This window comes from Tribolium madens, unplaced genomic scaffold, assembly GCF_015345945.1.
Source record: "Tribolium madens isolate multiple individuals breed KSU strain unplaced genomic scaffold, Tmad_KSU_1.1 Scaffold_20;HRSCAF=117;Tcas5.2_LG4, whole genome shotgun sequence".
NCBI lineage: Eukaryota > Metazoa > Arthropoda > Insecta > Coleoptera > Tenebrionidae > Tribolium > Tribolium madens.
The window spans coordinates 10,571,085-10,590,200 of NW_025400985.1; the positions used below are offsets into that span (position 1 = coordinate 10,571,085).

General features: G+C 32.5%; 6 protein-coding genes across 6 annotated transcripts; 2 read left to right on the forward strand and 4 right to left on the reverse strand.

The window, feature by feature from the left end:
- Positions 1-735: 735 nt before the first annotated feature.
- Positions 736-5,560, forward strand: LOC123005806 (menin). Its single transcript, XM_044399780.1, has 4 exons — positions 736-1,629; positions 1,684-1,848; positions 3,020-3,543; positions 3,596-5,560. The coding sequence occupies exons 1-4, from the start codon at positions 779-781 to the stop codon at positions 3,916-3,918; spliced, it is 1,863 nt and encodes a 620-aa protein (XP_044255715.1). The 5' UTR covers positions 736-778; the 3' UTR covers positions 3,919-5,560.
- A 22-nt stretch (positions 5,561-5,582) lies between these two features.
- Positions 5,583-6,109, reverse strand: LOC123005813 (NADH dehydrogenase [ubiquinone] 1 subunit C2). The gene is made up of 3 exons (XM_044399787.1): positions 5,924-6,109; positions 5,729-5,872; positions 5,583-5,678 (listed from the first exon to the last, which is right to left on the reverse strand). The coding sequence occupies exons 1-3, from the start codon at positions 6,090-6,092 to the stop codon at positions 5,629-5,631; spliced, it is 363 nt and encodes a 120-aa protein (XP_044255722.1). The 5' UTR covers positions 6,093-6,109; the 3' UTR covers positions 5,583-5,628.
- Positions 5,913-7,409, forward strand: LOC123005811 (coiled-coil domain-containing protein 134-like). The gene is made up of 2 exons (XM_044399786.1): positions 5,913-6,364; positions 6,426-7,409. The coding sequence occupies exons 1-2, from the start codon at positions 6,277-6,279 to the stop codon at positions 6,977-6,979; spliced, it is 642 nt and encodes a 213-aa protein (XP_044255721.1). The 5' UTR covers positions 5,913-6,276; the 3' UTR covers positions 6,980-7,409.
- Positions 7,407-11,232, reverse strand: LOC123005809 (chitin deacetylase 1). The gene is made up of 7 exons (XM_044399783.1): positions 11,076-11,232; positions 9,412-9,530; positions 9,250-9,361; positions 9,069-9,196; positions 8,816-9,021; positions 8,226-8,768; positions 7,407-7,891 (listed from the first exon to the last, which is right to left on the reverse strand). Exons 1-7 carry the CDS (start codon positions 11,230-11,232, stop codon positions 7,588-7,590), a joined length of 1,569 nt encoding a protein of 522 aa, XP_044255718.1. The 3' UTR covers positions 7,407-7,587.
- A 550-nt stretch (positions 11,233-11,782) lies between these two features.
- Positions 11,783-14,591, reverse strand: LOC123005807 (UDP-glycosyltransferase UGT5-like). Its single transcript, XM_044399781.1, has 8 exons — positions 14,083-14,591; positions 13,755-14,028; positions 13,487-13,700; positions 13,022-13,441; positions 12,770-12,974; positions 12,491-12,722; positions 12,220-12,439; positions 11,783-12,168 (listed from the first exon to the last, which is right to left on the reverse strand). The coding sequence occupies exons 3-8, from the start codon at positions 13,675-13,677 to the stop codon at positions 11,892-11,894; spliced, it is 1,545 nt and encodes a 514-aa protein (XP_044255716.1). The 5' UTR covers positions 13,678-13,700; positions 13,755-14,028; positions 14,083-14,591; the 3' UTR covers positions 11,783-11,891.
- Positions 14,592-16,880: 2,289 nt separating this feature from the next.
- On the reverse strand, positions 16,881-18,961 carry LOC123005808 (UDP-glycosyltransferase UGT5-like). The gene is made up of 7 exons (XM_044399782.1): positions 18,847-18,961; positions 18,599-18,800; positions 18,134-18,553; positions 17,882-18,086; positions 17,604-17,835; positions 17,333-17,552; positions 16,881-17,281 (listed from the first exon to the last, which is right to left on the reverse strand). The coding sequence occupies exons 1-7, from the start codon at positions 18,863-18,865 to the stop codon at positions 17,005-17,007; spliced, it is 1,575 nt and encodes a 524-aa protein (XP_044255717.1). The 5' UTR covers positions 18,866-18,961; the 3' UTR covers positions 16,881-17,004.
- Between the last annotated feature and the right edge of the window lie 155 nt (positions 18,962-19,116).

Genomic DNA, 19,116 nt, shown 5'->3' on the forward strand with positions numbered 1-19,116 from the left:
TTATATTCTAGAGGGCATTTCAGGAAAATATTTTTAATTATACTATAGGGTAGTCCAAAAATAAGTTACAATACAAACTTATTTATGTTTTTTTAAATGAAACACCATATGTTTCTTGTCATTTTTGAATGTAACTTTTAATTTCAATGTTTTTAAGCCAAACTTCTATTAGTCGATTTTGGCGAAAACATCTTCTTTTGAAAAATTTATTACACAAAAAGTTTAGACAGCTGGAAAAAAAAATTGTTACCACTGTAAAGAGGAAAGTACGAACTTTAAGACTATAATTTTTTTTAATGTATTGTAGTCGAAAAGTTAAAAAATGTTGAAGTTTGTTAAAAGTTAAATAACTTAAAAAAATTAAATGGAACACGTAATTTTTTATTTTTGCATCTCATAGACTGATAAATTGTCTATCTAAAAAAATAAACTTTTTAATTTTACATGTTAATTGTAGCAACAATACCTATCATTAAAATGAGCATTTTTGATACCAAGGCAACCATAGTAATTGATTACTTATTTGGTATTCGTCCAGAAATTGTAAAAGCCGACATAAATATTGAAATTCGAATTGGGTATTGTAAAAATAAATTATTTAATAAATGTGTTCGTGTATCGCCGTTGGGACTTCGGTAAAGTTCGTCGATTCGGCTGTCCAATCGGGCTGAAGTTTGAGGAAAATAAACAACATTGCGCAATAATTAATTGTTTTTATGTTGGCAGCAGCCGCTTGGCTTTTTAATTTGACAAGTGACAGAAAATGTAAAGCATCGACATGGCGGGTATTCGGGAGATAGACAAAGCATTATTTCCAATAAAGAATATATCGTCAGTAATCCAACTGTTCAAGAATCAATTAGAAGACGCTTGTGAGCCGGATTTGGCTTTACTTTCAGTAGTCGCGGGAGCTGTCGAGAATTCGTTGACATGCCGGTCGAACACGAGCTTGCAGGTATGCGAACCAGTAGAGCCGACAAGTCTCCCAATATTGGAGTTTCACACCATTGAGACCCTCTACAACAAGTTCCACACGATCCTGAAAAGTGCCGTTGAATGCAACAAGGGCTTCAAGTCGTATGCGACGAGAGAACTCGTCAAGAAAGTCTCCGACGTCGTCTGGAACTCCCTCACACGCAGCTATTACAAAGACAGGGCCCACTTACAGAGTCTCTACAGTTACTTGACAGGTAGTAAGTTGGATTGTTTCGGGGTTGCTTTCGCTGTCGTGGCTGGCTGCCAAACTTTGGGCTACTCCGACGTCCATTTGGCCCTGTCTGAAGACCACGCGTGGGTTGTTTTCGGCGAAAGGGGCACTGAAACGGCCGAAGTCACGTGGCATGGCAAAGGCAACGAGGACAAACGGGGCCAGGAAATCGGAAAAGGCGTCTCGGCGAGGTCTTGGTTATACGTAAATAATAAACCAGTGGTTTGTACTAGACATATGGAAGTTGCTGCGTTAGTCTCAGCGATTAATCCCTCTCTAAATGCCACACATGACGCTTTCGAGGTTGCTTTGTTGCAACAAGAATTATTATGGCTTTTGTATGATTTGGGACACCTGAAGAAATATCCAATGGCCATTGGGAATCTGGGGGATTTGGAAGAAATTGCCCCGAAGGAAGGAAGGTAAACGATCAATTTTGGCATCATTTTGTTTAATTGCCATAAAATTATTTCTAGGACACCCTGTAGTGTATTATTTGAAGAGGCCATATCGTCTGCACGTACCTATTATAATAATCAACATGTATATCCTTATACTTATCAGGGAGGTTACTTTTATCGTAACAAAATGTACAAAGAAGCTTTTGAAAGTTGGGCAAATGCCAGTGATGTTATTAGGTTGTAAGTATTTTTACTTCATCTCTTTATACAATACAAACTCATTCTATATCTTATCAACTTCCCACACTTATTTTTATAAATGATTATTATTTTTTTCGGAATTTGTATAAATTTTATGGAGTTTTGTTACAGAAATATAGATGGAAGATAATTAAATTGCGACTAATCTGACTTTTAATTTATTCACATATTATGTAAATTTATTACGCTGTTGGGAAAATATTCCTGTGTAAAGTACAAATTTCAGTTTAATTAAGTGTGATTATAAACGATTTGTTGAAATAAAAATACTAAGCGGATTTATCAAAAGAAATAATTTTCGATTATCTTAAAATATTTATTGACACATTTTTTATTGATTTGCTTATTGATAAAATGGTTCCAAAGAGTAATAATTAAAACTTTGTTCATGACTAAGCAATATTTAATTTTTCACATATTTTTATCAGCATTTACATTAATTTGGTGTTTACTTGAATTACAAACAATACAATCAAAAAAATTGTGTATTGAAATAATGTGTTTGGAAAATACAATGTCCCACGTGAGCTCGTGAGCAATTTGTTTGCAGCACGACCGATGGGAGTTTATTATAAATCTAGATGTATCAATTTAAATGAACTGTCACTTATCGTCTGAAATTCAGAATGAAGATAACAGCACCCCGAACCGTCAAATAGTTATTTAAGAGCTATGAGTAAAAAAAAATCATACGGTTAAATGTAAATTAAAAAATTATAAGTGAATTAAAATTTTATCTTATTTGTATAAAATGGACCAAAATTATATAAAAAACTTAAATCTATTGTCTTATAGTTAAAAGTTTTTAAATAATTTGCCTAAATTGTGATTTGAAACACACTCTGTATATTTTGATAATTACAATGTAATTACCTGCTTGATCTACTAAGAATTTTTAACTGAGCCCTAATTTTTTCTAGAACCCATGACGTTTCTATGTTAATAGAAAAAAAAGTAAATACGTGAACATTGCTTAAATTACACTCTCATGAATTATAAGTAGTAAAACCAAATAAAAATTAATGTATTGCAAATTTCTAATATGTAATGAAACATATGTATTAAAAAGACTTAACTTTTTTATCAAATACTGTAAAAGATGAGTCTTTTAATGTATTGGAATAGATGAGAGAAAGTTTTATTTTACTAGGTATAATTACTCGCGGGACGACGAAGAAATTTACAAGGAATTCTTAGAGATAGCGAACGAACTAATACCTCACATAATGAAAGTGGAAAGCTCAGGTTTCAGTGCAAACACAATTCTAAAAAAGCCCGAATGCTTCGCAAACCTGTTGCGTTTTTACGACGGAATTTGCCAATGGGAAGAAGGGAGTGCCACTCCCGTCCTTCATATAGGATGGGCCAAACCACTAGTAAATACAATATCAAAATTCGACGCCGAAGTCCGAGCCCAAGTCGATATTGTCTGCGGAAGGCCCGAAGATGACACTAATAAAAGGGCCAACGGTGGGTACTTCAACAACAACAATTACGAAAAAGAGAACGGAACCAACGAAACAGACATCTTGACTTCGCTCAACTCGAAAGCACTCAAAGATGATCAATCAACGTCGAATTTTCATCCAAGTATTGAGGCGTTGACTGCCGCTTGTTCGGAGAAAATCCTCAATCCGGAGTATTTGCTTCAAGGAGATGGTTCGCCTTTCGTTGGTGAGTTTTAAGAGTGAGCACTTTGATAGATTTTCATTGCATTTTGTATCAGGTGGCGACGATGCAGTGCCATTGGAGAAGGAAAACGGTAAACCGAGCACTTCCAAACAAGAGACGGAAGAGAAGAAAGAAGAAAAGTTACCGGTGCCTCCGCCGATCGTTGAAGAAAAGGAAGAACCCGTAGAGAATAAACGGCCGACAATCATTCTTCACAGTCAGAAAATGAAAGAATTGAAAGATCTTTTGCTAGCTGAAAAATTGAATACTCATGCGATATCGCTTCATTTGACGGCGCAATCTCAAGTACAAGTCGGTAAGAAAGGTCGCAACGATTCGGATGGAGGTATTAGACCCAAAAGGGCCAGACGAGAATAAGAGATACGTTTATTTTGTATATTTTCGGCGAGGATTTATACAGTACTTAATTAGTAATGCAGGGCATTATATATTTAAATGCAATATCATGAGTGGCTTTTGAAGAGGTTTCCTGAAAAACAAGCAAATAATTTCTTTCGCGCTATATATAATTTTATTAAAGTAGTACGCATGGTCTCTATTCTAAATCTGATAACCTCTTCACTTACGAAAGCGAAATTTGTTTTGTGAGCTTGCCATTTGATCTGTAGATGCACATTATGATAAAAAAAAGATCAGTATTATGTTGAACAGAACTGATAATTCTCATAATTTATTAGAGTCTTTTGACTTTCTTCTCTTAAAATAGAATTAAGATATTGCAGTTAATTTAAAAGTAATTAAGTGAACGCCTCATTTACTTATGTGATTGCACCACCCTTCCGCTTGACGCTTGTTCTTGTTCTGAATATTTTAATTGCACGTTAGTTAATCTTCTAGTTAGCTGTTAGGTTATTGTTAAACATTCCTCTCGTGATTAGATCACAAATTGCCTAGTATTTTTTCGGTTGTTAATGCATTTTATGCATCTAAATGTTTTATTGTGGTATTTATTGTGTATTTTATTAAGTGTTGTAAGTTATTTCATTCTCGATAATCAAATGCCGAGCAATTTTAATCCCTATAAGTACACATCTTCACGCCTAAACTAATTTTTATAAGTAGCAATATGACGATGCATACATAATTCAAGGCTGTTTTAGAGTTTTTTGAGGTAAGATTTATTTGCTGCTACCTCCCCGTATTTTTTAGTGCAGATCTGTGCAATCGAGTCTACATTAATCATGTGTGCCGATTTTAACACGATATCATTTGCCAAATGGTCAATTTGTGTTTGCAATAGCATAAAAATAGATCATCAATATAAAATATAGGAAGAAATCAACTTTTAGAATCATCCTTCTTGTCTAGGAATAAGATAAATTTAGTGAGTAGCTTGAAAAGCTGATTTTATTTTTATATTCGGTATTAATAGTGAAACTGAGAAATGGTACAATAATTATGAGATTCAATGAAAAATTTTACAATCGCGAAACAGAACGGTTTAAGGGCGCTAGTATACTGATTCTATTTTTTGAAATTGTTTAAAAAGTTGCCAAAAATGTCTTAGTTTAAAACAATGCTTTGTTTAACTTAGTTCTGTTTCAGTTTTTAAGTGTTTATTTTTATAATTCAGGTGTAGATTTAAGTGGTTTTATTTTATACTTTTTTTCTATTACAATTTATACATGTACCACAGCAAAATTAAATTATTGTAGTCTGTGATGAATTAAAGGGTGACTAATGTATTTATTGATTAATGTATTTTGTAGAAATAGAGGTATTATTGATACATGTATTTTTCTAACCAAAAGTAAATTTATCAGATTCTTCCATTTTGTTTGTTAATGTTGAATTATAAGAAGTCTAACTTTGAAGTTTGGAAATGATGGTATAAGTATTGTTATATTTTGTAGGCTTTTCTCAATACAAATAAACAATGTACAACATCACATCTTAGAGTAACTCTGATTATTTACAATGTATACAATTTAGAAGTTAAATACTTGTATTTTCGCCCACAATTATTAATAAATGAAATGCATACTTAAATTTGTCTTTTTTCCCAAATCTTATCAAAAGCATTTAATAAATAAAATTTATTTAAACTACTCCTGAATTACAAGAAAATTATCGAATGGGGACCCAAGGTTCCAACACTTCACTATACTTCTTGCGAGCTAAAAAAATCAAATTTAGATAGAACCACATATAGAAAACTCCCGCTTACTGAAAGCAGGAAAATCCTCAGGGTGTAATTGAATATAATGCCTAAACGCAGCGTCTCTTTCAGCGAAATAATCGTTTCTATAATCATCTATGTATTTCCCAAGAGCTGCGCCCGCCACTGTCACGAAAGCATGCACCTGAATCCCTAAAAAACAACAAATATTTGATTATGTAACTTACAGGTTATGTGACTTACCAGACATCAGTGGTTTTTTAACAAACCAATTAGTAATAAGCATAGCTACAAAAGCCGTGCTTCCACCTATTCCAGGGGCCCAATATTTACTCATAAACGAGGGGATTCGCGTTTCATCGTTGGTGAGCACCTCCAAGGGGGTTGTGGCAACCTTCGGCCCAGACGCCATTTTTGATTATTATTATTTGAGTCGGTCAAACAGGTATCGGTATTTTATGTTGATAACGAGAAGTACATGGGCGGAGTCAATTGCAGGTACTAGTCAATTCAAATTGTGACATTTGATGTGTACTTTTCATCGAGACACTTATTTCGAATGAAATTCAAAAATTAAATTCTTAGGTTATGTAGCAATGAAAATTAAAACAATTATTTTAGTTTTATTTATCGTTAATTTTTCTTTTGCTCAATCCAATGAGGCTGAAATGGCGGAACAGATTTGTATCCTTTTTTTATACTGAGTGGTATTTATTCCGTTTTATTACTTAACTAATAAAATTAGATAAAAAATTGTTCAAACGACAACGAGCCGAGCAACTTGAGGCAATTAAGAGTTTCCGGAAAATCTCCAGTTATGAAAAACAGTATTCTATGATAATGCTCATGGCTGAGAAAGTATTCACTGTTATTCAAGACAGTCGCGCGACAATCGAAGCTTCACCATACATTCCTGGTGTATCAGACTTCCCATTAGATGATAGAATCAAAGATGCCTTATCAAATATTTTGGAGAATACGGCTTTATTTTCTGATATCATTTTACGATTTCCAGACATATCTGTATCAGTATTAAGGACCAACAACAACTGGGATGTGTTACTTCAATGGAGCATTGCTTTCTGTAACCAAGTCAGATATCTTCTGGATAATAGCACAATCAAAGCCCTGTCTTTGGCGAGCCAGGAATTAAATCACATTGAAAGAAATGCAAATTATTTTAATCCTTACAGGAAGCAAGGGCCCCAACTAGATCCTGAAGTCAACCCCAGCAAAGCAAAAAAGAAAAAGAAAGAGATTAAGAAAGGACCGCGGTTATCTAGTCATTCGGAACTTTAAAAACTAGGTCAATAAGACTGCTTCTTATAAGAAATACGCTCAATTTTTTATTTTCAACGCAAAGCTTGTAATAAATTATTTTTTTTATGTTTAGAGAAATTTATAGCACCACACGTTTTTGTTTATTACTGATAATTATTATGAATGTAAAGATTACGCACTACATATAGTGAATAGAAAGTCAGTATTAAACACAAACAGAATTTCCGGGCGCTAAGTATTTTTATATGACAATCTTATTGTAAAAAATTAGTTTTAATGCTATTTTTAACACATAGTATGGTGAAATGTTACCGTGATAAGTTTAAGAAATTTCCATAAAGCTTTACACATTTAGATTTGTAGATATACCATAAATAAAGATTTACTCTTTGAAATTTGTATTTGTAATTGCTTTTGAAGCACTGTGGGTGCTAAATAAAATAAGTTATGTAACAATAATTTATTTATTATTTTTCAAAACGCAACAATAGAAAATATTCACACCTGACTCATGTTGGATAAAACATACACATAAATAATAGATAACCTTAGAGATATTACCTATTTAATTTAAAATATTTTGGTTTGAAAAATTAAAAAATCTATTACTATAAAATTACATTGTACTATTTTCTAACATTGTCAGGAACGTAGTTGTCTTTTCCTGCAATCCCAGATCCTTCAGCATCACCCAACCACGGATACTGATTAGGACAATCGTTACAAGTTTCTAAATACCTCGTATCCGTGAAATTCAAGTCGGGAGTTTTGAAATTAAGAGCACATTTATTGGGATTATTACAAGACTTAGGCGGCAGATTCGCTTTGTTTTTACAACTCCAACCGTCGTAATTATTCAATTCCTTGATGGTTTTCGGGTCGGTCATCCAAGTCAGGGCTTGGGTACCCGTGACAAACCACACATCGGGCCTGTAATTGAAAAATCACACATTTAAACAATTTAATCCGAGGGTAAACCTCGTCCCAAATTTTGCACACCAGATTTCCTTTTTGCTTGCTATTCCCATGATTTTCTCAAAAATTTTCCGAATTTGCCAGCAAATGAACAAAAAAACTAATAAACCGATTTGCGCGTATGCGCAATTACCAATGATTTTCCTTGATTTCTTATAAATTTACCATAACTTGTGAACAAATGGAAATAAACTATTTGCGCATGCGCTTTTTTTTATGATTTTCTCTAATTTTCCTAAATTTCCCCTGATTTCTTCTGCTGTTTACCCATCGCTTTGGACATACTTACAGCGTGACAGTCCAGTCCAAAAATTTCTGCAACCCTTGCTCCAGTTCTTTGATCGAGAACCAATTCGTGTGGAAAGGCATCATGTAGGGGGCCCGGTTTTGCTCATAGTGCCTATTAAAGTCTTCCTGCAACCATTCGAAAACTTCCTGCGCGTCGTGGTTGTGCAAAACACACTGGTCCAAATATGGACAATGGCCCCCTTCGTACCCATCTATGAAATGCGCATTTAGGGGAATTTCCCAAACTCCGGGGAATGATTTAGTCGGACAAGACCCGGACTTGCACTCGTGTGGAATTTTGTAATCTAGAGTGTAGGGCCAGACTGGGACGGCTACAGGTGGTACTCCAATAGAACTATCGTAAATGTAACCGAAATCTTCCAAGACTTTATACTGTGTGTTGCGACCGGGTTTCAAAAAGGGGGCCCTCATGCCCACAACTTGGCTCTTTGAAATATTGGCAAAATGGCGCAAAATTTCTCTCATTCCAATCATTTCGCCGACCCATTCCTCGTAACCTTTGTCTTGCAAACCCATTTGCAAACTGGAAATTGCAAAATAGTATGTTTTAACGTGAAATGAGGCACTTACGAGATGGTTTCCGTGGCCATTTCGTGGCCATCACTTGCCAATCCTTGGATCATTTGGTAGTTGCTGTATTCATGTGAGATGAAGAAAGTTCCTCTTATATCACACCCGTTGGGATTTTGCCGTTTTTTATTAAACACTTTCTTGTAGTGGTCGTAATTGTTCAAATTAATGGCACCGTCAAATGTCAAAAGGATCATTTGTGGGGTCTAAAATTATAAAAATAGTTTTGGTAGAGATTCAGAGAAATTATTACCTCTTCCGGGTCCAGTCCACCGGGGATTATTGTCCCATCTTTTGAACAGAAACAATAAGGCAGTTCACACTCTCCTGTATTGCACTTGGGGGCTAAATCAGTCGGGGGTTCAGTGATCGGAGCAGGTGCTACACAAGATCTATGATCTTTCATTGAAACTTTTAGTTTCTTTTATACTTACTGGAAGCAATGGGCCCACAACGTGCCTCATTTTTGAACGTACAAAACTTACTAATGTCGTCGAAAAACAGTCCCGAGGGACAACGATTCAAGTAGGGGTAACCATCCACGCACTACAATTAAATCCTTGATTATGATTAAAACACAATTTGGAATAAAATACTTGATAAAAGCGTCGACAAGTCGCAGGATCTGCGAAATTCCCATTCCCGACTCCTTGCGGACACTCAAATTCCTCATTTTTCTTATCGTCTTTGGTTCTTCGGTCATTTTGGGCTTTAACTGTAAATATCTAACGATAACAATCATGTAAAATACAAAAACTTTCTGTGTAAATAGAATTTGTTTGCAGTCGTAATAAATTCTGCTTTCACAGCTTCTGTTTTAGTGTATCGGTAAAAATGCGGTCATCGATTGAATTAATCCTCAATGGAAACTTAAACTAAGAATAGGAAAGTGTTGTATTATGGTACTGTAAAAGTACCACTTTCGTAAGAATAAAGTTCAAGTTCACTTTTACCAAAGGTTTTGTCAACCAAAGTTTTCAAGGTAGGTAATTAGTTTTTTTTCAGTAATGTCAATAATTTTTTTTTTTTGTTGCTTACATAAAATTGATTACACTTTTAAATCCCCATAACCACAAATTTTCATGTAATTTACTTTCAGTTTCTTCCTGTCTAATTAACAAACCATGTAACACTTTGAAAAAATCTTGAAAGTGCAAATGAAAGTTAAATTTTGTCTGTGAAATATAAATCTTCTTCTGTGGAATTTTTCACCGGTTATGGAATTACAGACTTTTAATAACAACGTTTTGTAATCAAGGTTAAATGCAAAGAATGTATTAGTAATAAATTGTTACATATTTATCAACGATGCAGAAATTTCTGAGTGAATTATGAGCCCCATTCCCAGAGAACCTTGAAACATTATTTTAAACTCGGATTGGCTGGACACTTTTTATTTATATTTTTCACCAAAGTAAATGTTCTAATTTAAACCAGTATTGTGTTTTTGTTAACTTTTTTTTCTGTCTTTCCTGTCAACTGGATTTCCTGTTAGCATAAACCAGTCAACCTTGCACGCCACTAATGAATATTTCAATTCATTACGAATTTTAAGATAATGTTGAGGAAATAGAAAAAAACTTTGTAAAAAAATATAAATAAATATCGAAAGCTGAGGATCCACACATACCATCATTACTTTCTACTTTAACCTCGATTTACTGAGACTAAAATAATAACCTTAGGTTGACAAGGCCCCTAAAATGTTTAATTAAAAGTGAAATTATAAACGTCTGCTACCGCAAAAGTTGCCAAATTTTTGTCAATTTTTAGTTCAGTCATTGTAAATAAATTCTTCAATGCGTGACATTTGAAGCGGGTATTAATATGCAAAAATGTTATTTACCACAGTTAAAAAAAATATTTTATAGCATTGTCCTTCGAGATGTAATCTGCAGACTGAAAGTGAGTTCAGTTCTCAGAAATTTGTAAACTCGTAACTCGTTTTTGCAATAATTAATTGTCACTATTAGTGTAAATAAAGACTGAAAAGTATTGTTGAATCCGCAAGTAACTGTAAATTTAAAATAATCTGGACAGTACTTCGTGTAAATGTTTTGAATGATAATTATTAAAAAAATAATTAAATTCTTGTTTGAGCAAAATAGACAAATTGTAGATATTAGATTAAACAAAATTTATTCACTTTCACATTCGTACATGCGATGGCAATTTGTTGCGGATTTAAAGTCTTCCTTGTTCCACCCGTGATGTTTTTTGCCAAGACTAATGACCGTATTTGAAAAATTTTATAACTTACCTGTCATTAAACTCAAATACAGTACACTAATTAACACTATCTGACACGATTTCAGCAGGAACTTTGCCATTTTTCCTGCTGCACAATACACTAACTGACCGCAACGTTGTTGACGACTGCACTTTCCTCTTCTTGTGCCTTCCTGCTGGTCATTCATTGGCTATACCACTTTCTTTGCCATACCATTAGGTCAAGGAGATATACCGGTTTTACAAAATTTAGACGTGGTTTTATCAAGATTTGAAAATTCTCAAATTTATTCAAATAGTTTCAAGTCGTTTTTCTTTGCGCGTTCTACATAAAACCTGTTTTGAAAAAAAAGTACAAGCTGGTGAAAATTGCAGACGAGAGAAAAACAATAACGACAATGAGGTAATATCGGGTAATACTAATACCAAGACACCCACCGTGGGGCTCCTTTGTGTCTTATATCGACAAAAATCAAAGAAATCGAATGCTTTAAAATCAGAAAATATTAGGCAATTATGACAGATTTAAATGTGATTATATCAAACGCAATTTGGAAAGAAAAAAAATTGAAAAAAATTTGAAAAAAAAAGAATCAGTCGTGACGCTTCTAGACTGAACAACAAAAAAGAGTCTCGAGACGCTGATTGATTTTCACTTGATTTTTTGAAGATGTTTTCATAACATCTCAGTTACTAAAGTAAGTAAGTAGTAAGTAAAGTTACTAAAATAAAACACCGTTTTACTTAAAAAAAAGTGCATTTTTTTTGTACAACTACCTAATACGGTATCGAAACCACAAATCAAAAATCCTATCATGTTCTAGTACATTTCTGATAAAATTGATAACTATTTAACTTTATATTTTTGTTTACCGTTTATGAAATACAGTGCCAGTTTTAATCCATAAACAATTAACAATATAAGTACAAATAAACCAAAGAGTAAAATAAATGCAACGTCTACTAAATAATACTGATACCAATGCAAATCAGCACCTGCAGAACGCAAATGAGGGGCTCCTTTGTATCTAATTACATATTCCACCCAATAAACTGCGGTATCCAAAGGTGACATCGGACGATCTTTGAATAATTGAGAAATTTTTTCAACATTGTGTTTATAGCTATACAAAATTATTATTAGATCAAAGACTTTTCTTATAGATTGTTTTTACCTCACATCCCCAAGAACCTGCTTGATAGTTTGAAGAAAACTTTTTTTATTTATATTGCTATAAGGCAGTTTAATCCCAATTCCCAGTTTTTCAGACATACGAATATTGCCTTCTTGATCACCATAAAATGGAATTCCTATTCTTGGAACCGCACAATACACCGCTTCTTGGCTACCTAACAAACCCCCATGATTAATAAATAATTTCACATTAGGATGGCCTAAAAATTTCAAAACAAATATACCAAAAAACCAAAAAATAACAATGTTACATAGAATATCTATCTGAGGCATCCACGATCGGAAATAGACATTTTCAGGAATTGTCAAGCCTTTAGGAAATTTTTCAGGCAAGGCTTTCCATAAAACAGTATAAGGCAATTCAGCAAAAGCATTAAACATTGCTTGAAGTATTTTAGAATCGAAAGTTTCACTTACAACCATAGAACCCATCGACAAGTAAATGACTCCGAAACTATTATTGCTAACTAAATATTCCAAATCCTAAAATTTCATTCTGTAATTTTTCTTTATTGCACTTTTTTGCATACTTGGAATAATGATTGAGGTTCACGTATGTGAAGCCCTCCAACTTCTATAAAATTTGGCACAGTTGGCCTAGCTTGCTGCATACTGAAATGACTATTAACTAGCACGAGACTAGTGTTTCGAATGAGATTTTCCAAAGAAGGTGTATTTGGCCCAAAAAAATCTTTAACCAATTGATTCGATGGAGCCACAGTCAAGTAATTATACCTTCAGGATTCAATAATTATTCACAATATTTGCAAACATTATCTTACCAAATTCTGGTCATTATCCACAAAATTGTGTTTTTAATTCTTTCATACAAACTCATCTTGGAACTCAAAGTTGAGTAAAAATTTGGGACGTAAGACGGATTGTCCGGATTTCCCAATCTTTCATTTATCCAAGGAAAAGCTAGACTTGTTGTAAGTGACACAATGGGTGCATTAAATAAATGTCCAAATCCCAACATTGCATCAGAACCGAAAAGGTGAGTAATAATTAAGTCGTATTGCTTTGTTGAATTTTTTAAACTTTGTAAAACTTCAGTTTTCATTACTTTAGAATAACTTTCTACTCCACTAGAGATTGTTAAAAATTTTATTAATTCATAAACAGAATGATTCTTTAATGCATGTACTGACATATTGTTGAGATACAGTGGGAGGCTTCCATGAATGCTTAGTTCGTTATATCTGAAGACAAAATTAAGCACTTCAAAATCATAGGATTATGAGAACCTTTCTGGGTTGTTTTCCGTAAGAAAATGCGTAACGTAATCAACATCATGTCCTTTTTCAGCAAGACGTTTCAAGAGAGTCTCAAATAAAATCGAATGACTTTTCACAGGAAAAGTCATGATTCCCAAAATGTTGGCACTTTCAATTAATGACATACTCGACACAATGAAAAATAAATTTGCCATCAGCATTTTAACTGCAAAGAAAATAAAACCTTTGAACAAAAATTATTTCTAACACACCTTTTGGTATAACATAGATTTTTTACCTTCACAAGTATTTGCTGATTGGGTCACAATTAACTTGCATATGAACTTTCATGCAAACCTTTTTTGTAGTGAAATATAAAGTTGATATGATAAATTAGTTCAGTTAAACGTTTTGTTCCATATTATGCACATATGTAATTATTTTTTGACGCCAAAAACCTTTTATTTAAGGCAATAAAGAAAATTTGAATAAGTTTAACTATTTTTTTTCTAAAAGAAAATAATTAACGTTTTGTTTCCTCGTTTTTAACTAATAATCTGCTACTTTATTCCCTTGAAGATGTAAATCAATAAAATACCGATTTTTATTCTTAAAATTACAATTACCTCGAATGAAAATGGCTTCGGCTCTGTTCGGTCGCCTGTCGTGTTGCTTACATTTTCGGGATTAAAATAGTATTTATTTCTTTAATACATAATAATAATAATTAATAATACTGTCACGGGCCTAAGCTCGTGCAAGGGGTTAAGACAAAGACCAGGGTAGAAAAATAGAATTTATTGATTACAAACTAAGTACATAACTTAAGGGAGTACTCACCGTCATCTTATGAGAGACATCTCTCGTAGTACTCCACAAATAATGACGAGGGGAGGGCACAGGTCACTATTCGGGGTCACTCGCACACCCGCCGCGAAGAGTTACCACCAAAAGGAACGCGACTAACAACTCCCTCCCCCCTCGTATTCCGCCTTCTTTTATTGAGCTTCGACAGGCTGACTTTACCAAAATTATGACCCCGCGCTCCAGTTCGGAACTTAGGAATTCAAATGTTAGCAAAACCAACCTTTCGAAACACAACTCGTTACGGAATACCAGGAAGTTGACCCCCTTTGTGACAATACAAAAGCCCGAAAAATACAAAAATATTATTTCAAATAAGAGATACAAAGGATTCAAAAGTGTCGGGCCGACTCTCGAATGATGATTTTTTGACAATTTTCATATTACCATGTAGGCACCTTAGCTTTTTTGTTTCTGATATTGTCGGATTTAATTTATTGTTAAATTTGATAGTTTGTTAAATGTTTTGTACACCATAAGACACAAATTGGTGATTTTTGTTCAACAGGTAGGATCTGTTTAATGTTGCAAGATTTGGTGTTTTTGATAACTAAATTCAAAAATACATTATCTGAACGGCCAAAAACTTAACGTATAATATAACCTCTGAAGAACTATATCTCGTGAAAAAATCACCCTGTACCTATATTTGGCGTTTTACGCAGTATTATGAATATTCAGGAAAAAATTATACAAAACCAAAACTAAGTACTACATTTACAACATTACTAATAAATCATTCAGTTTTATGTTTATGGTTTCCGTATACAGGGTGTTCTAGCGAGTTGGTAAAGTCCATTGGTGACCTTTAAATGGTAAAATTAAAAAAAAATGAATAGGACATTGGTAGATGCTAATCTTGTGCATCACCTAAAATTATTTTCAAATACACAGCGTGTTCCAAAAATAAGTTACAATACAAACTTGTGTTTTTTTTAAATAAAACACCATATGTTCCTTACCATTTTTGGATGTAGATTTTTGTGACATTGTTTTTTTAAGCTAAACTTTTATTGGTCGATTTTGGTTAGTTTTAAAAATAAGACGGTTTTTTTGACGAAAACATGCACTTTTTAAAACTTTATTACACAAAAACTAAACATCTAGAAATATTATTTTTTACTACCGCATTTATGTTAAATTGAATCTATTATTTTTTATTTCTACAATTCTAGAATCCAAATTTCAATATTTATAACGACTTTTACAATCTTCGCATAAATTAACGGTGATCCGTGGTGGAATTATTATGGTTGCCATAGTATCAACAATACTCATGTATTGATAGGCATTGTTGCTACAATTAATATTGAATGTTAAATATCTTTTTCTTTATCAATTCTAGACATTAAAAGTAATTTTTTTTCGATAGACAATTTATCAATCTATTAAATGCAAAAATATAAAATAAGGTGATCCATTTAAATTTTTTAAGTTATTTAACTTTTAACAAACCTCTTCATTTTTTAATCTTTACAAATGCAAAACACTAAAAAATTGTTACAGCTTTATATTCTGTACTTTCTTCTTTGCAAAAGTAAGAAAAAAATTGTTCTAGCTGTCTTAGTTTTTGTGTAATAAATTTTTAAAAAGTGCATGTTATCGTCAAAAAAAACCGTCTTATTTTTAAAAATAAGCAAAATAGACCAATAAAAGATTAGCTTAAAAACATTGTCATAAAAATCTACATCCAAAAATGCTAGGAAACATATGGTGTTTCCTGTTTCATTTAAAAAACACAAGTTTGTATTGCAACTTATTTTTGGGACACGCTGTATAGTTGAAAATAATTTTAGGCGATAGACTAGTTTAGTAAATATCAATTTCCTATATACCTGTTTTAAAATTTTATCGTTTAAAGGTCAATATTGGACTTTACCAACTCGCTGATACACCCTGTATACTGCACACTAAATTAAAAACAAAAATATTTGAAAGAAGCTAAAAACATCTATGTACCTAATAATACTGATCCCAAGGAATATTAGCCTCTGCACTTCGTAATTAAGGAGCTCCATTTTGCCTTATGGCATATTCCATCCAAAAAACAGCTGTATAAAAGGAGATAATCTAAAACAGATTCAAAAAAGCCATCTTTTTACGAGAAGAACTGTTCAAAAATTTTTCCTTTTTTTATTTAGTTAATTTTGGCAAAAGTATACCCAAAATGGTTATTATTTTAACCATACATGTGTAAAATGTTCCGAAAAGTAAAATGGTGTCAAGAAAACCTCATAATTCTGGATAGTTTAGAAGTTTCTGTTGAATTAATATTTTTGCTATTTTTGTCTTTACAGCGATTTTCTCAATAACTATTTATTGCAGAACTATGATCTTTTTTTGTAAGATAGAAAATTAAAAGTGCTTTTTGACGATACCAAACATAAAACAATTATCGAAAAAAAGTTCAAAGTTATTAGCTGATATTATTCGCTCTGAAAATCGCCGAAAATTTTATCAAAAATCGAAATATTTAAATTTTCACCATTCAAAAAAATTTTTTGACTTTTTGAAGATGCCACTAAGAAAGAAAATAAACAATAAGGTATTTATAATATCTATAATAATAAAGTTTTAAAACTAAACAATTTAAGGAAAAACGTGCATTTATTTTGTTGTGTGCATCTAGTACACCTAAATAGATTGCCGAAATATATTTCTGATAAAATTAATAACAATAATAACTATTCAACTTTATCTTTTTCTTTACCGTTTATGAAACACAGTGCCAGTTTTAATCCATAAACAATTAACAATATAAGTACAAATAAACCAAAGAGTAAAATAAATGCAACGTCTACTAAATAATACTGATACCAATGRAAATCAGCACCRYCAGAACGCAAATGAGGAGCCCCTTTATACCTAATTACATATTCCACCCAATAAACTGCGGTATCCAAAGGTGTCATCGGACGATCTTTGAATAATTGAGAAATTTTTTCAACATTGTGTTTATAGCTATACAAAATTATTATTAAATCAAAGACTTTTCTTATAAATTATTTTTACTTCTCATCCTCAAGAACCTGCTTGATAGTTTGAAGAAAACTTTTTTTATTTATATTCTCATAAGGCAGTTTAATTCCAATTCCCAGTTTTTCGGACATGCGAATATTGCTTTCTTGATCACCATAAAATGGAATTCCTATTCTTGGAACAGCACAATACACCGCTTCTTGGCTACCTAACAAACCCCCATGACTAATAAATAATTTCACATTAGGATGGCCTAAAAATTTCAAAACAAATATACCAAAAAACCAAAAAATAACAATGTTACATAGAATATCTATCTGAGGCATCCACGATCGGAAATAGATGTTTTCAGGAATTGTCAAGCCTTTAGGAAATTTTTCAGGTGAGGCTTTCCACAAGACAGTATAGGGCAATTCAGCAAAAGCATTGAACATTGCTTGAAGTATTTCAAAATCGAAAGTTTCAGTTACAACCATAGAACCCATCGACAAGTAAATGACTCCAAAACTATTATTGCTAACTACATTTTCCAAATTCTAAAACTTTATTTTGTATATTTTCTTTATTGCACTTTTTGCATACTTGGGATAATGTTTGAGGTTCACGTATGTGGAGCCCTCCAACTTCTATAAAATTTGGCACAGTTGGCCTAGCTTGTTGCATGCTGAAATGACTATTAACTAGTACAAGACTAGTATTTTGAATAAGATTTTCCAAAGAGGGTGTATTCGATCCAAAAAAATCTTTAACCAATTGATTTGTTGGAGCCACAGTCAAGTAATTATACCTTCAGGATTCAATAATTATTCACAATATTAGCAAATATTACCTTACCAAATTCTGGTCATTATCCATAAAATTGTGTTTGCAATTCTTTCATACAAATTCATGTTGGGACTGGAAGTTGAGTAGAAATTTGGAACATAAGACGGATTATCCGGATTTCCCACTCTTCCATTTATCCAAGGCAAAGCTACACTTGTCGTAAGTGACACTACCGGTGCATTAAATAAATGTCCAAATCCCAACATTGCATCAGAACCAAAAAGGTGAGTAATAATTAAGTCGTATCGTTTCGTTGAATTTTTTAAACTTTGTAAAACTGCAGTTTTCATTAATTTAGAATAAGTTTCTACTCCTTCAGAAATTGTTATAAATTTTATTGTTTCATAAATAGAATGATCCTTTAATGCATGTATTGACATATTGTTGTGATACAGTGGGAGGCTTCCATGTATGCTCAATTCGTTATATCTGAAGACATAATTAACTATTGAAAAATTAAAAAAATGTGAAAACCTTTCTGGTTTTTTTTCGGACGGAAAATGCGTAACGTAATCAACATCATGTCCTTTTTCAGCCAGACGTTTCAGGAGAGTCTCAAATAAAATCGAATGACTTTTCACAGGAAAAGGCATAATTCCCAAAATGTTGGCACTTTCAATTAATGACATACCCGACAAAATGAAAAGTAAATTTACTATTATCTTCAGCATTTTAACTGCAAAGGACATCAAAACTTTGGTCGAAAATTGTTGTTAACTCACCTTTTGGTGTAAACAACATGAACTATAACAAATATTTATTTGTTGATATTGTTATCAATTATAATTAACACAAGCCTTTTTGTACTATAAAAATTAGATATTTAAATGAGTCAAGTTAAAAGCTTTGCTCCATATATTAGTATATTAGTATTTGTAACGTCATTCAATATCGTACGTTTTAATTTTGTTTTAGGGAAAGGGAAAGAAACAGTAACAAAAAACAATAAAAAAAAGAAATAAGTCAGACCGGCGATAAGGTTTATGTGTTTT

Bases quoted from the DNA above. Each gene is read 5' to 3' on its own strand.
- LOC123005813 (XM_044399787.1), bottom strand. From the start codon at position 6,092: ATGGCGTCTGGGCCGAAGGTTGCCACAACCCCCTTGGAGGTGCTCACC. The intron at 5,873-5,923 runs GTAAGTCACATA...GTTGTTTTTTAG, and splicing joins TAAAAAACCACTGATGTCTG to GGATTCAGGTGCATGCTTTC. The intron at 5,679-5,728 runs GTAAGCGGGAGT...TGATTTTTTTAG, and splicing joins TGAGGATTTTCCTGCTTTCA to CTCGCAAGAAGTATAGTGAA.
- LOC123005809 (XM_044399783.1), bottom strand. From the start codon at position 11,232: ATGAATGACCAGCAGGAAGGCACAAGAAGAGGAAAGTGCAGTCGTCAA. The intron at 9,022-9,068 runs GTAATAATTTCT...TTATAATTTTAG, and splicing joins GTGGACTGGACCCGGAAGAG to ACCCCACAAATGATCCTTTT. The intron at 7,892-8,225 runs GTAAGTATGTCC...TTTCAATTACAG, and splicing joins TTGGACTGGACTGTCACGCT to GCCCGATGTGTGGTTTGTCA.
- LOC123005811 (XM_044399786.1), top strand. From the start codon at position 6,277: ATGAAAATTAAAACAATTATTTTAGTTTTATTTATCGTTAATTTTTCT. The intron at 6,365-6,425 runs GTATCCTTTTTT...TAATAAAATTAG, and splicing joins TGAAATGGCGGAACAGATTT to ATAAAAAATTGTTCAAACGA.
- LOC123005807 (XM_044399781.1), bottom strand. From the start codon at position 13,677: ATGCTGATGGCAAATTTATTTTTCATTGTGTCGAGTATGTCATTAATT. The intron at 13,442-13,486 runs GTTCTCATAATC...TTTTGTCTTCAG, and splicing joins ACGGAAAACAACCCAGAAAG to ATATAACGAACTAAGCATTC. The intron at 12,723-12,769 runs GTATGCAAAAAA...ATGAAATTTTAG, and splicing joins AACCTCAATCATTATTCCAA to GATTTGGAATATTTAGTTAG.
- LOC123005806 (XM_044399780.1), top strand. From the start codon at position 779: ATGGCGGGTATTCGGGAGATAGACAAAGCATTATTTCCAATAAAGAAT. The intron at 1,849-3,019 runs GTAAGTATTTTT...TTATTTTACTAG, and splicing joins GCCAGTGATGTTATTAGGTT to GTATAATTACTCGCGGGACG. The intron at 3,544-3,595 runs GTGAGTTTTAAG...ATTTTGTATCAG, and splicing joins AGATGGTTCGCCTTTCGTTG to GTGGCGACGATGCAGTGCCA.